The sequence below is a fragment of the Poecilia latipinna genome, unplaced genomic scaffold (assembly GCF_001443285.1).
Source record: "Poecilia latipinna isolate Pla-1442-1.1 unplaced genomic scaffold, P_latipinna-1.0 Scaffold36, whole genome shotgun sequence".
Taxonomy (NCBI): Eukaryota; Metazoa; Chordata; class Actinopteri; order Cyprinodontiformes; family Poeciliidae; genus Poecilia; species Poecilia latipinna.
Window position 1 is genome coordinate 699269 of NW_015112652.1, and position 16461 is coordinate 715729.

Consider the following 16461-nt stretch of genomic DNA (forward strand, 5'->3'; position numbering starts at 1 on the left):
TCTCTGTTCTATCCTAACGAAGATTCTCAGAGAATTTCCAACTGCACATAAGACACTGACTTCCCATAAATTCTCAACACAGCCCTCAGTTTTAAAAAATCTGACCTCCCTCTTTCACCTTTTAATGAAGCTTACATCCTAATTTCAAACAGCAGAAAACATGTGAGAAAGTGTGAACATTGTTTTTAGCGCATGTTACCGAGCATGACGCCTCAGTGTTTTATTGAACGGACCAATTCAGACAGAAAGCAGGAGACAACACAATTCTACAGGCAACACTTCTCCCTGGATCTGGATAAAAATATGTTGACAGTCCAAAATCCCTTTAGCAAAAACACAGAAAGTGCAGCACAACTGTGGGGAAAGGGAGGTTTGACAGGCGAATGAGGGGGTGGGGATCCAAACCCTGACAGAGAAATGACCAATCATGTGATGTCGCTTCACTTCACACAAACGGCAGAATCCTGTGGTCACATGTCCTACATCACATTTATTCAGACGGTATCGTTCTGTGCCGTCTATGGCAATAAATGACATCCTGAAATACATCTATGTGATTCTTTAGCAGTCCACGGCAAATGTAAATTTAATTTAAAAGCCGTCTAACCAGGGTGATAGTTTAGTCTTATTTTGTCGTGACTTTTTTGTTTGTCAAACTCATTTCATATCAAAAATCTGAATGCTCTTAAAGGGCTGGTTGTTCCAGAATGTATTGATAGACCCCATTAAACTGTTAAAATATCAATAAATATATATTTATTTCAGTATTCACTATCACAGATTTTGTGGTGCTAATTTAGAAACATTTGTAAGGGGTATTTGCACTAATGTATGATATTAAACGAGACTTTTTATTAATCGCCATATCGGTCACGGACTATAACTTGACATCAAGTAAGGGTGAGGCAGCAGTCACTTAAAATGTGTATGACCAATTCAGAGGAAAAGAATTGCAATAAAATCAGAAAGAATTTGTGGATCTGTCGATTTTATGTGAATTTTGTGGAATGGTTAAAAACTGGAGTGACTTATTCATGTAATCCGGAGTCTAGGGCCACATAAAGAGCTACGGTGGGCCAGATCTGGCCCCCGGGCCTTCAATTTGACACATGTGGTCTAATTCATTTAGCTTTAATTAGCTCTTAGAATATGTTTGTTAGTTTTTATCAATTAAATAGTAAATACTGATTATTTTTTCTTCAGTTTTTATAAGTTTTTGGAATCTTTTTAGGCACAGAATTCAAAAAGGTCAAAGTATTGTATTGCGATTATGTTTACATCGATTGGGCTCAACATAAATTCCCATTTTCAAAAAACTATATTCAATTATTGCTGAACAACTGACTGACTGGTGTTTCCTCACAACTTTTGCTGTCGCCATTTTGTGGATTAGCGCTGAAAAATGACAAACTGCTTGTGTACAAAAAAAAACATAAATTTCAATTTGACAGGCTAATAAAAAATTTATAAAAATGAAGGCTAGTGTATCTATAATTATAGCATGTTTTAGTTACTTTTATAAATGCATGACATAGTTCAAGTTAGTTATAGTTTTTCCCCATTATTTACCATTTTATTTTTAGTTAAAATCTTTCAGTTTTTCAGTTTTTGCTATAATTAAACTATAATAACCTTGACTCTAACACCATTGGATCCATCTCACTCACATTAGCCCCTCATTTCACATCTTTCTGGGTAATATTAAAACAACAGATCACACTGAAGTGCTGTAAAGGCTTGTAGCTCTGAAAAATGCTGTTTATTAATAACCAACAGAAACAACATTGTCAAAACAATAGTAAACGTGAGCAGATCTGGACAGCCTGTGTGGGCTGAGTGAGCTGCTGTCAATGGGCTCATTCAGCCCACAGAAATGAGCACAAAGAGGCTGAATGTCCTGGTTTGGCGCCGCGGTACAGTAAGAAACACCGTAACGCATCGGCTCCACAGAGATTTATGACAAGAGTCCAGCGTGAACCAACAATGTTTGTGTGCTTGATGCATGTGTGATAATCACTTCTTGATTCTCTGATTATATATAAATGAGTTATTTTAATAATTTATTGTTTTGATCTTTGAATCAGTGTTATTCATATTTTATTATTCTAAATTTGTGTTGAAATAAACAGTATCATATATTCCCGTTAAAATCTACGTCATACTGGATGGAGAATCTCTGTGAACATTAATTTGAAGGTTTTGCCACATATTTATAGTTGAATTAAAGTTTGAACTTTGACTGGGCCACTCTCATACATGGCTACGTTTTCATAGAAACCTTCCCATTGATGTTACAGGTGGATAATTAGACTATGTAAGGTTTTCTTTTAGTCGCTGTATTTAATGACAGTTATATTCATACTGAGATGGTTTTATAAATTTGATGCCTTTTTTTAAGCAGTTTCATTTAGGGGTATCAGAGTGAAGGGGGCTGAGTAAAAATGCTCGCCACACATTTATAAGTCACTACTTTCTGTTGTGGCCCACTTAAGCTTTTTATGTGGCCCTCTGGACTCCAAGTTACATCAATAAGTTCTTCCACTTTTTCACAAATCTGCAAAATTCACACAAAATCAACAAAAATCTCCAAATTTTTTTCTGACTTTACTGCAAATATTCCCAAAATTGGTCCAAAATACGATACGGCGAGTAATAAAAACATCACAAAACATCTTTTTTTTTTTATCTTGGCACCAAAAAATCTGTAATTTTGATTACAAAAAAGCACTAAAGCAATCACAAGATCCTGGAGGAAAGGCTATTTATTGATATTTTGACCATTTAATTGGTTTTATCAACACATTCTTGCACAACCGGACCTTTAAGAACATTTTTGATCTGTCCCAAAATGAAAATGAGTTTGACATCCCAATTATTGCATAAACTTGTTGATGTTTTTATACTCATAGTTGATAAAAAATTAATTGAACATTAGTCTTACGGTCAATATTAGACAGATGATTAAAGCTAATACGCCTCAGCGTCCTGTTGTTTGTTACAGACGGTTTGCGGTTGTAGATATGAATGCGACTGTTACAAGGTGGGCCCCTGAAGGGCCCCTCAAGGGCCCTCTGGTTGCCCTGCTGTTTGTTTGGCCGCTGCCCTCAGAAGGGTACTTCAACGCGCTGCCAGCAGCTCTGCTTTGCTGCACAGTCATCTTTAATCATGTCAGCGTTTACCTTTGTTCAAACAAAATTAGCTTGTCTGTTGTTTTCTTTTGTCTTAACGCAGTGCACTGTAAAACATTTGAGCTGCATTCAGTTGCGTCTACTCTCTTCTACTCTTTAAGTCAAATAAATTTAGCGAGTTTCAGATTTTGAACCTAAATGTGAGACAAGCTTACAGTAATGATTTGTGTAAACTTTTTATTAATTTTGTCAAGCCTCCAAGAGTTTATCTATTATCACTTAAAAAAACTGAAAGAAGAAAAAGACAGGAGTGGGAACTATTTCCCAGAATGCAAATGTTTATTTTAATGCTTGATGATAATGTCCTCATCACACTAAATGTTTCTCAGCTGAATTCATTGTGAAGTTTAATACAATTCATTATCATATCAGAAATTTTGTTCTTTCAATTTAAAACAAGAATTTAAATGATTCTAAAGTAAAATAAGTATATATTTTAACTTGATAATGTGAGTGAAAATAACAGAGAAATGTGGGTTTTAAGCAGATGAGGGCAGGCAGGTTTTTCTTTCTTGCATATTGTGAAATGATTACTAGGTTTAAATTGGAACATTAAGTTAAAACTCAAAATTCAAGATTTATTAACTTAAAAACAATGTTTAGACAACTTGTATTTGTTGTTAAATCAACTTCATGAACTTTAATTTTTGATTTTAAACCAAAACAATTCAATTGTTGATTTTAATTGCATTTTCAAGGCAGCAGGTGGACTTTCATTTTCAAGTTAAACCAACTTCAAATGTTTTACAGTGTAAGGTTTAGGCACCAGGTTGTCAAAAACAGCTGATTTTCTTTCTAAACAATGATGAATATAAATAAACGTTTTTTTCCATCCAGAGTAAAACGTTAAATTCCTCTCATGATCTGCAGATTAAACCAAATTATTCTCATTTTTTTGTCTTCTTGTTTACTTGCAGGAATGGCATTTTTCAAATAATCAGATGACCTTACCAACAACAACTGAGAACATCTCAGATTTCAAAACAATGCCTATCTTTGCATTCAGCCGTTTTCTTTTTTTTTTTACAGGACTGACGAGCATTCTTCCAGCTTTTCTATGAAACATAGAGCGTCATTGTTCAGACTGTGAGGGCGCTCATTTAGCAGTTCATAGCTCTGTGTCATGATTAGGAGTTTATGACCAGAGCCACCAGACAAAGCCACATAGCTACAGTATGCGTCATCTTATTAACAAATATGCGAGCTTCTACAAGTAATAGATAGAAAAAAGTTATATTTACGTCATGATCAATCTGGACTGCAAACCCTTTTGTAGGAAATAGCAATTCTCAGCGAGGTCATGATCTACCTTGTGCAAAGCAAATACCAGCTGCATCAAAGTTTGATTGGGAGAGCAGTGTCTTGCATCTAGAGCTCCTTGGCGACTGCGTTTCTTTCATTGAATGCCAATAAAGTGAAGCAGGCAGGGTGTATTACACAGCCCCTGCTGATCTATCAGGCTGACATACCAAAATGTCAAGTGTAATGCCTTTCCAGGCCACTGCCACACACAAAAAAATTACCGTTTGCCGAAAATAGAAAGCTCGTTCACTCCCCCACTGTCTTCAATCAATTGTTCCAGTAGCTGCAGCAGATGAAATAAACAACAAATAATGAGGCCAAATACAGAAGACCAATCTATTGGTTCTTTGGTTCAGCATACGCAGTCTGCCCTCTTCTCCCAGTGGGAACACTTCCTAAGCGTCCTGAAAAGATGGCTGAACCACCTCGAACCCTACTGGCAGCTATGCAGCTTACCTTGAGATTTCCCTTTACGTAAATAGTTGTGGGATTGTTTATTATCTAACCGTCTGAGCTATTAACAAAATTTTAGAGAAAAAAATATCTTTTGTGTGAAAGCGTCTTGTATGAAGCCCACATCTGTGTGAGTCTGTGGGCACATGTACATCAGTTTACTTTTGTTTATTTGATGGCTTGGTGATTTTTCTGTAAGCTAAAAATGAATGAGCAGAGTTTGATCCCTCCAGTGGTTGTTTGGATCCTGCCTAAGCTTTTTACCGTGAGCAAAGTTCTGGTGGGGTCGCTGGTTTATGAGCTTTTTCTTTGTGGTTTCGCGAACTGGTTATCAGGTTGGACAACCGTGACATCTGCCGCATTCTTCCTGAGCGTCGTGCTAAAACTGCAGGTTAAACAAATTAAATCTAGTCTACATGTTTGCCCAAAGAGTAGAAATTAAGCATATATTGTTGCTTCACCTCCTGGACTTTCTTCTGACATGACACACCACCTGAACATGGGAATCTCCATCCTCCACCTCCCGTGGATCATACGGATAGACTTTGTTTTCCCATCTGTATTATTTTAAATAATTCGTAAAGAAAAAACCAGCAGAATAAGTCAGCTGTTTTATTGGGCCATGCATGTTATGCGCATGTGGCCTGTATTTGTGTGGTTTAGGTTTGTGCTGGTTTTGCAACAGGTACATGATGCACGTTGGAGATGTGGTTGTGTTCTTGTGGGTCAGGTGCAGTGATAGTTATGTGCGTACCCTCCGATAATATCCCGCAGGGGCCCATTTCAGACTGGGCGCCTTATTTCAGCCACTTGTTTCTGGATTTAACCCATATAAACATTTCATAACACAAACATGGGCGTAATGGCAATCTGGTATACCGGACAGTTTCCTGGTGGGTGGGTATGCCACCAGGGCTACATTCCCAACACTTCTGTTATTTGCATTACCATTGAAAAATGCACTTAACATGGGGCTGGTCCAATCATATCACAAAATATCTTCTCCCTTAGTACCAGCGGTGTGTGACTAAGATGGAGAGCAGGAGAGAAAAGAGGGGAGAAAAGGAGAAACATGCTCTTCAAGCTAACGCTGCGAAATGTGCCAAAATTTCAGCTTTGTTTACTACAAAAACTGTGGTAAATCTGCCTTCAGAACAATCAGCTAAAGCAACCCAACCCTTACTAAATATGCTAAAATGAGAAAATATCAATAAAATAACTTTGCCATAATATTATCACTATTTCTCCTTTTCATACACGTGTCAACACTCCCCTTAATCTTTCAGTTTACATTGCTATTTTATCTTGATGATTGACATGAGTATTGCTCAAACATCCATCCACAGAGTTCAAAGTTCATTCAGGAGCTACATCTGTCCCTTTTGATTGGGACAGTTAAACCTTTATTGAGTACTACTCTTGGAAGCGTTAGCATTTGATTTGTTTCACTTTCCTTATTCTTTGAAAACACAACCACAACCAACGGGATGAATGCTTCAATACTGTCATGAGGTATTCAGAAAGTATCCTCATTAACTCCTTAAAGTATGAGGTTGATTTTTTCTAGTCCACCCCTGAATATAAACAAGAGCTTTGCCTTTTAATTTAGCTTTTCTTCACCAGCACAGACCGGAGTAACAACCACGTTACAATCTCATTAGACTAACATTAAGATAATCTAATGCAGTTCTGCTGCAACTTTAGTCTGTTTTGTTGGAAGCATCTGCAGTCTTTATACAGCATAGATTGAAAACTTAAAAAGTAAATCTCCCGTACTGAAGGCTTGTCTTTCAACTCTGAATAGTGCTGTTATAAAACACCTACACTATAAACACTTCCATGCGTCACCTTTGTCCCTCTTCATATTATAAAGATGATGACAAGGTGCAATAAATAGTCTCACAGCTGTTCCCTTCACCAGCCGCAGCAGTTGTTATCACTACCCGTTTCCTTTCAGATTTCAACACATATTTCCCCTGTGGAGTAACATTTCTGAGTAAGACTGTAGTCAGATTGACTCAACACAAGTTGAAAACTTGCAGAATACTGAAAGTTAAAGTTCTCGAGGAACAGTCAATGTGATACTAATAAAATAAAAGGAGTATTGAAGAAATACAAGAAGAAGTGTGCTATACAAATGGGGAAATTAGAATTTAAAATGTTTCCTGCAGCACTAAAGTTGTGACTGTTTGTCATTTCTTCTGGCCTGGAACTTTATGTCTTAAAAGTTTCTGAAATTTTAACTACACCCAAGTACAACGGACAGAAAATATCTAGAATTACACATTCATTCTGACAAACAAAGTGTACTTTTTCCATTACTGCCAAGTACCAAAAGAGAGAAGCAGCTGTTCGTATTTTAACAGACAAAAACCTGACCTGTTCACACAGGAGCCGTTTTCCTGTGTGAAAACGGCTCAGGATGAGCTGCTAACGGGAATGAGCTGCAAATAAAACAAACAATGTAGTGAAAATACGCATCAGTCCGAGCAGTGTTGGTTTCTGCATGAATGGAAGTGAAAGAAACTGGATTAAGAAGTGACAAACTTCTTAATGTTTGTCACTTGTGCAAATGTTTTTAAACAGAGGTTTGTGACTTTTACAGATAACTACCACAAAATAAACTGTAAAAGTTAAATAAATAGATATATATGTACAACTCTGAAATTAATAGACCACTGCAAAACTATCAGTTTCTCTGGTTTTATTCTTTATAGGAGAAAATGAGAAATGGTCAAAATAACAAAGAAGATGCAGAACTTTAAGGTCTCAAATAATGCAAAGAAAACAAGTTTATATTGATTTAGAAACAACAATACTAATGTTTTAACTCAGAAATCAATATTTGGTGGAATACCCAGGTTTTCAGTCGGGTTCAGTTCAGTGTTTTTACAGAGCTGTATTTGTATAAATCAGACTAAAACAAACCATACATAACATAAAACACAGAATAAAGCTATCATAATTTATCAAATTAAGGATTTTCTAACTAAAAGGATGCCCCACTTTTTAAAAGTTTCAACAAAACCAATCCGCAACCCAGGTGGCATTAATTTTAAAGCTCCGTCTCCTCTGGTGTTCATACAACCTGTGACCAGGTGACCTCAGAGATACGAAGCGCCGAGGGGTCGTTGATGTAAGCAGAACGATGTCGAGGTCAGAGACGACAACAAAACGTCTGAACGCAGCTGTTAATCACGACACGAGTTAGAAATTTCATCAAACATCGTGGTATTCAGAGAGCCAAAGCGACAGGAATCATCAGCATAAAGAGGCTAAAAAAGATCTAATTAATTTTTTATTGTAAACCCGAGACAACGTGTGTCAAACTCGGGGCCCGAGGGCCAAATTCGGCCCACCGTAGCTCCTTATGCAGGCCTCTAGATTCTAGACGAAACACTAAATGTACTTAAATATTGTCATCAATCAAATCAATGCGGTTTATATCTACTTACTGACAAATAATATCAATCAGTCCCTCCTGTTTCTTGAGAATTATCGTCAAAATTCATGCAAAATCAACAAATCCCCGCACTTTTTTGTGCTAACAGTTGGGAGTTTATTGTGGATTTTTCTCAAATTGTCAAAAACTTTCTTACTTGTAGTAAACATCTGCCTCAGCCTTAACTGATGTCAGATTATATTCCATGATCTATACAGCGAGTGATAAAAAGTCAAATTTACCGTCATAAATAAGAGCAAATATCGCAAATATTTCCAAATTTGATTTTTCTTGCAAAGAATCACAAGAAGAATCACAAAATCCTGGAGGAACTGAGAAATTGTTCAATGATATTTAACAATTTGTGAACAGATTTTATCAATACATTCTGGCACCACCGTCCCTTTCAGAGCCTTTATGATCTTGATTTGGCCCAAACGAAAATGAGTCTGACTCTAGACGATGAATGCATCAGCAAATAGAAAGGGTTCTGAAGATGAACCCTGTGGCACCCCAAATGAAAGGGTTTGAGATTCAAACATGAATGCTGGTGAAAACAAGATAAAAATTACAGCCAAATCTGCCACGATAACAAATTTTGCTGGACGATAAATCGTCCCAGAAGTTATCACGATAAACGATAATATTGTTTTGAGACCATTTTAAAGTAATAAAATTATATAATGATGCAATAACCTATTCTCAAAGATCAATAAACTTTAAATGAACATTTAGCTCTGGAAGTGGGAGACATTTTAAATATCCAAAATAAATAAAACAACAGAAACAAGAAATAAAATTAAATGTGAAGTTTTTGTAAACAAAACTGTCTTTCAAAATAATTTGGTGAAGACTTTTATCATCCAGTTTTGGAAGAAAAAGAGAAAAACGATAAATTATGCAAGTGAGGTTGTTTTAATTTCTCATGAGACTAATTGATTTATTGATTATTGTGACAGGCCTTAGTGCAGCACCAAGTTTTCCTCAGATCAAGAGCGGCAAGCGAAGCTGCCATCTTAAAAGGTTATGATTTTTTCAGTCAGCATCAACACTGCATGTACTTAAGCATGTTTGCAACTGGAAAGCTGAATATGCTGGCAGGCAGAAAAAGTGCAAAGCTGCGTTCATGCTCAGCATGCACTTTCCTCTGGAGAATTACGAGCCTTCTTCACACATGGGATCATTTTTCAGGCCAAGAGTTCCTGATCTGACCAGGTAAATTCAGAAAGTTTGTCCTGTGTGTGCCAATGCTGGGACTGCTCGGTCATTTTTAACAACCTGTTAATTAACAGTAGCGTATTTTTAAGATGTTCTGCAGGCCATTTTCAAACACACACACAATCAAACACACCATCGATCTGCACTGGGACACCTATTTACCTCATGCCCATCAAAAACACTTGCTGACTAATGCTTTATGTCCTGCAAACATTCAAGTATGTCAGAAAAAATAAAGCAAACACCAACAAGCCTCAAAAATGTTGAATAAAAAGCAAGAATATCAAAAACATATGTATAACTGCTGTCTTTTTCTGTAGATTAATACTATTGGAATGTTTTATTCCTCCCCATTTTAAGTTCATTTATTGGTCACACTGATCCCACTCAAGTTTCAAAATCTCATACCTGAACAATATTAATAAAAGATATAAATACATCAAGAAAGACACGCAGGAAAGGCGATAAAAATGACATCATTCCCGTGCAGGATCGGCAAAGTAGAAATATTCTGCAGAGTCACCGAAGCAGCAGCTAATAACAGAGACTCGGGCTCACAGTCACACGTCAAAGCGAGTCTTTAGGAATCAGCCTCATTCATTCTTACCCTCCATAGGCTCCAAAAGTGAAACTCCTCTTCCTCTGCGGCATACTGGCGAAACCAGTCAACTCACAGCAGAGTGGAGCCGGCGCTTGGTTCACTTACGCTGACTGAGCGTGTTTGTGTGCGTGTCGGCGTGTGTTTGTATGCACTGCCTGCCGCCTGGGCTCCACTCCCCCAAAGCCTGACATGCCCTGCCTCCTCCTCCTCCTCCTCCTCCAGCCCACACGCCTCCTTCACCGACAGAAGAAACGGCAAGAGGATGAAGAGGACACTGAGGAGGGAGGCTGCGAGGAAGCGGGGGCTGCTGACCAGGCGAGTCTCCGGGGGAGCAGGAGACGCAGTGACAAGCTTTCCACACAAACACCCTAACAACGCCCTATGTCAGATGAAATTAAAACAGATCATCACGCACAATTGCTTGTTCGAAAAGGAGCAGGCACCTCTTATGATTTCCTGCCCCTCTCTCATCAACTTATAAACATTCAAATCTCAAAACACCTGATAAACGTAAATTATTTCCAGTTAAATCTCACATTCTCATCCTTAAATGCACAGTTATTTATGCATTTTTAATACCATTTTTGGTCCTTTTTAAACAGTTTTTCAATCCACACTGAAACAAAAACTCATTTTGGTTGTTCTTATTGGGTTTTTTATTATTATTTAAATTTCCTTCCCCCTATCTGTCACACAACATTTCTTATTTTGTGTCAAAGTTACTTTAAACCTGAATCGTACAGTTTTAAATGTTACGAGGTCCCAGAATTTCAGGACATTTGATTAAAATAACGGGTTTCTATATTCCCAGTATCTCACTCTAAGTAGTATTCAAATTGATTTTTCTTTTATTTTACATTTTGTATTACAATGGCTGTAAATTAGCCTGAAACTTCCACACAATACGTTAAATGTGTGTATTATAGGCATACAGAGGAAACACCCTACGTTAATTGGTTTTACTCATTTAAATGTACTCAAAAAACACAATGTAAGTAAGGTAATTCAGCTTTTTTCTTCTAAAAGGGAACATATCAATGAGAGTTTGCCTTTCTGTAACAGTCTGGTAAAGCCGGTTCTTCCTCTTGTTGCACAACAGGACAGCTAATCCAACAAGTTGTAGATATCAGGCAGAACATTCCTCAGAAATGTCTCAATAACAACAGGCTGAACTGCGTACTGTACGGCAGGTGACGACCTCTGAACGACTCTCTTATCTGTTCATCTTCTGCAAGCCTCTGGCATGCACACAAAGGGGAATGTTAACTCAGAGTTATGCCTGCAGTGCTTTTACTGCATCTGCGCTGATTAAATTGAGTCCCTGGACTCTCCTGTTGCGCCTGATTAACGATCAGCGGCGACGACGATACATTAATGCTGCTGCCCCAGATTATTGAATAAAAGGGCTGAGATCAAGCATCAGCCAGCTTTCTGAAAGGTACCGACTGTCGAAGCGTTCACTTTGTTTTTTTAAGGAAGGTCAGCGTCATAAGGAGCAGAGACGGGCAAGAAATATGACTGTTATTAGTTGGAAGACACTTAATCTAGCTTTTAATCATGAATCCATTAAGAAAAAAAAAAGCCCCAATCTAGGAAGTAAAAATCTCAGGGCACCAACTGCGATGCCTGCATCACATTAACTGCAAAGCACTTCTGGTGAGCACTTAATTAATCAATGGGCTTATGGAACGACCACAATCAGGCTGAAAGACAGTTACATCATCGCTCCATAATTACATCACTGCTTTATTTGTGACAAAAGTGAAATGGAAAAGAAATTCCTCACAGTTCTTGGCTGACTGTGTTGGTTTTGCTTCTTTGCCGTGTGGTGGTTGTTCTGGACAGATGCTTCAAACAGGGGAGTCCAAACTTTACGCCAAAAGTTTAGACTCAAACATCGTCGCAAGCCAAAAACACAAATAAACACAAAAAAAACAACCTAAAATAAAGCAAATAAAGACGCCTGATATTTACTGTAGAGCTAAAACTCTAACGGGATTTTTACAACGGTGCATTAGGGCCATTATGGATAGAAAAAACAGTAAATTTCTGCCAAAAATGCTGAAATTTTGTGATTAATCTCAGACATTGTTTAGAAAACTTGAAATTCTGAAATTTCAGTTTTCTTGTTTTTTTATTAGAAAATTTCTGATAGTTCTCAATTTTTCTTTTTTGGCAAAAATGCACAACTATTTTTTTTTCCACAATGGGCCTAATACACCATAGTATGCATGTTTGCTGTATTAAAAGATAGTTTTCGGTTTATTTTGGGCTCGACTGAATAAATGTATTTTCAGTAACAAGAACACAAAAACACAAAATCTTACCAAGTATTTGTGTCTAGTTTCTTGTTCTATTAGCAGATTATTTAACTTATAACAAAATATTTTCCCATGTTATAAGTTAATTTATCTGCCAACAGATAAATTATTGACTTTTTTATGAATATTAAGGAATTATCTACTAAAATCAAGCCCCTATATATATTGCTTAAAAGTTACTTTTAAGTTAGTTTGTCTTATTTCAAGTGTAATAAGATATTTGCACTAGAAACTAGACCAAAAATAGTTGGTAAGAGTTTGTGTTTTTGCAGTGCAGGATTTGGGTCACTTTTTTTCAAAACACTTGCTATTTTTAGCCAAATTTAAGAAAGAATAAAAGCTCATCTGGGTGCAGCAAAGCTGTACTGTAGGTGTTTGTACAAACTACTCATTAAATTTTACAACCACAGTTTAGTCAGTACACTTTTAAACAGAACTGCACTGTAATCCGTTCCAGGCTGAATTATCAAGGAGTCGCATCAAAACACAGAGGAATCAGGTTAAAGTTGCCTATCACTTCAGAATATCAATAAAAGGAGCAGAAAGAGAGTTTATTACACATGGAGCTGCATATGTTACATCAGATCTTCAGAATCAAGAGATAAAGCTGTTTAAAGGGACACATTGTCTGGATATTATAACCAAGTTAATTTCATGTAGGAGCTTCACAAACTGCAGAATCTTATATTAAAAAGAGCCATCAGACGAAAAGGGAACTGAATGCACATCGTCCTACATCCCCTTTGGCTGCAAACGATTTCAAATTATGCAGAAGTCTAACCAACCACTGTCTTCCTTTCTGACTTATCTATTTATGTTCCTTCTTTGGACAACTGTGGATGACAAAAATTAAAAAAACCCATTTTGAAACATTCTGAATTTAAGATGTCCTCTGCGTTTTAAAATATGCACTCAGACCCATTCAGGAGATGAAATCAGCCTGAAGATGTAATATTCAAACTTTGGGCTCTTTTTAGGACAGTACAAACACAGCCTGGGTTATTTAGGTGCCACATTGTTGATCTCACATGTCAGCTTTGTTGCTAGCTTCAGTCATCTATAATTCAATTAGCTAAAGTAGCTGTGATGTTTTTAAGACATTTAAATGGGCGCCGCCTAGACAGAAGCCTTTAATCACATCACCTCAGGAACAAGTCCCAGAGCTGCAAGCAGTTCTGGCTCTTCTTTTGTCCAAAAACACAAAGTAGATGTGCAGGAAAAAAAACCAGCCAAGGGTAAACAAACTGAGATCCCTGACAAATAAGTCTTAGCCACAACGACAAAATAAAATGGCTAAAAACAGCCAAAACACACATTTTGGACAACATATTTAAACCTGCTCTGATTGATTTTGTTGTAACTAAAGGCATAAAAAACACTTTTCCTCCCACTCGGTGTCTGTGACTGACTAAAATACTGCCCCATAAACTCAATAATTTATTTCCAGGCGATGAAAGGATAGCAGCGAGGATAGATGCTGGAGCATGCCTGCTGCGTAGGACATAAAAGATGAGAGGGAGTGGACAGAACGGAGGGAAAAACCGCTCATTCATCCTCAGTCCTGCTTTCACCGCGCAGAAAATCTGATGAAAAGAAGCGGAAGTTGTTTACTTAACAACACAGCAAGCATTTCTCCTCAGGCTGTGCATTGTGAATCTGGCCAGAACTTAATTTTCTCTGTATAATTTGAGTCTTAATGCGTTTGCCTTATATGAGTTTAAAATTAAAAACAAATCCATTTGTCCACCAGTTTTGAGTTTTCCTCATTGTTTTCATCCTGCAGCATCACAAGGAGTTCAAAGGTTAGTTTAGGCCGGGGGTGTCCAAACTTTTTGTCATGTGGGCCAACATTGTTGAGTCAAAAGTAGAGAAAAAAAAAAAACCTGAAATCAAGCAAATTTTTTTATCTACAAAAATGTCATGAATTGAAATTAATCTCAGAAATTTTCTAGAAAAAAAATGTGGAAAATGTTCAACTTTTGTAATTTTCTAAGATTCAAAAGCTGAAAATTGTCAACATTTGATACTGAAGAATTCATGGCTTTTTGTAGAAAATGTCAGGATTTTTTATTATTTCACAATAGTCAGTGCTGTGCTAATATTCGGTTGTTATTTACAATTGTCATTATTACTATTTTTATCCATAGATTTTCTTATCTTGTTATCAGAGAAAGTTTGTAACCATTTTGTTTATGTAATATAATATATTTGTTGGCTCTTTAGCCCAGCATATTGAACAGGCACATGGATATTTTGGTAATTATTGAGTCTGTAAGTAACATATTTCATTAAACTGAGATAAGATTAAGCGCTCACTTCTTCCCTCAACTTTTCAAACAGAAAAGCAAACAAATTATTTTGCTTGTCTTCTTATTTTTAAAAACCTATTTGAAATAAATCAAATAAAATCAAATCATAACCAAATTCTGCAGAAAGTCATGAACTGATGGCTGAACATTCAACTCCAGGGTTGAATTCAAGCTTGATTACAGTAACTTACACAGATCCTGAAGCAGCAAAGAATCCCATCATGTTTCACTGTTTCTGGAAAAGGCGGAAAAGGTCCACAGATTAGATTCCCATAAAGGAAAGCTGTTGGTATGTGAGACAGTAGTTGTATTATTTTTAGTCACCAGTGGTAGTTTCTTTAAAACTGCCCCATGGTGGCCATTTTAGTCTGACCTCTTTCTTGCTCCTTCTTCCTTTTTGACCTCCTTGTTGAGTCATTATGCAAACTTTGAGTAGTTTCAGTAAGTCACACAGCCTCCGATCTTCACTTGAAATGCTTCTGAAACCCTTTCAAAACTGATGGATAACAGTGACATTCTTTCTCATCTGCTGTTGTGTTTTCTTAGGATCAGGACATAATGTGGATCTTTTATCCTACTTCATGTTCTTCATGTCAGACAGGTTCTGTTTAGGTGATTTGGAGTAATTAAGTCTGGGTGTGTCAAGTGAAACTGTTAAGAAATATGCAGCTAATAATAATTAACAGCAAACGCTATTCTATTTTCACAAAGGGCAAAGCTGCATTTTATATTTACTCCAATTATCTTACATGATTGGTTTGATGTTCTAAAAAATTAACGAGACAAAAAAAAAACTAAAGAACTCTAATATGTTTTTATGCTGCTATATGCGTTTAGTTTATTAATTTAATCTATCTACATCATATCTATAATGGGTGCAGCTCTTTATTTGAGTTGGTTTGTTGGAGTTATATTTACAATCCCTCTGAAAAACATTTATATTTAAACTCACAGCAGTGAATGATTGACAATGAAAGAAAAAGAAAATGAGACCTCTTGATTTTTTAGTGATGGTGTGTGCAGTGCTAGTTTTTATTTTATATATTTTGCATTTATCCGTTTTGGTCCTCTTTTTTTAGTAAGGTGGATCAGATAATTTAAAAAAAAAACTTTAACATTTTCATTTTACTTTACAATGTTGGGCTACTTTTTGTTGGTTTTTTGCAAAGCAAATTATCTAGAAATGAATTTGAAAATGCAGATGACTGACACGATTTTTCTCTGGTTTATTACAATTAAAAATATCTGAAATCAGGGGTTCAACCAGAGGCTGTTTTTGTTTGCTTCCACTCCAAAAAGCTACAGACTTGATGAAAAGGAGAGAGCTCAATCAACCCCCAATATTTACTCTGTGCTGCTTGTGACCACTGTGAGGTATACATCGTAAATATTTTTCTTAATCTGAATGAACGAGGAGCTCACACACTGGGCGCACTTGGATGTTTAAAGAGGGAGAGTTCGCAGAGGAAGGGGTGCCATGCAAATATTTAAGGGAGCGAACATTCAAAGGCCATTTGTGCTTTGGAGCATGAGGAAATAATCCGAGCTTTAGCTCAGTGAAGATCCCATTTTCAATGCACTTTTCCAGCTCCAGCAGCTCTCTGAGCGTAAGCAGGCATGGCTGCTG

At 36.8% G+C, this 16461-nt stretch overlaps 1 protein-coding gene across 10 annotated transcripts in view; it reads right to left on the bottom strand.

Annotated features, from left to right (window-relative positions):
* rap1gapa (RAP1 GTPase activating protein a) overlaps nucleotides 1-15069 on the bottom strand; it is a 65657-nt gene extending 50588 nt beyond the window's left edge. For 2 of the 10 annotated variants that reach the window (XM_015043747.1, XM_015043753.1), the window contains exon 1: nucleotides 10211-10419. In XM_015043747.1, coding sequence (XP_014899233.1) covers nucleotides 10211-10254 — 44 coding nt within the window. In that variant the 5' untranslated portion in view covers nucleotides 10255-10419. Of the gene's footprint in view, nucleotides 1-10210; nucleotides 10428-15025 lie in introns of those variants that run through there. The other 8 variants (XM_015043734.1, XM_015043744.1, XM_015043724.1 and 5 more) reach the window with 8 other exon arrangements.
* Between the last annotated feature and the right edge of the window lie 1392 nt (nucleotides 15070-16461).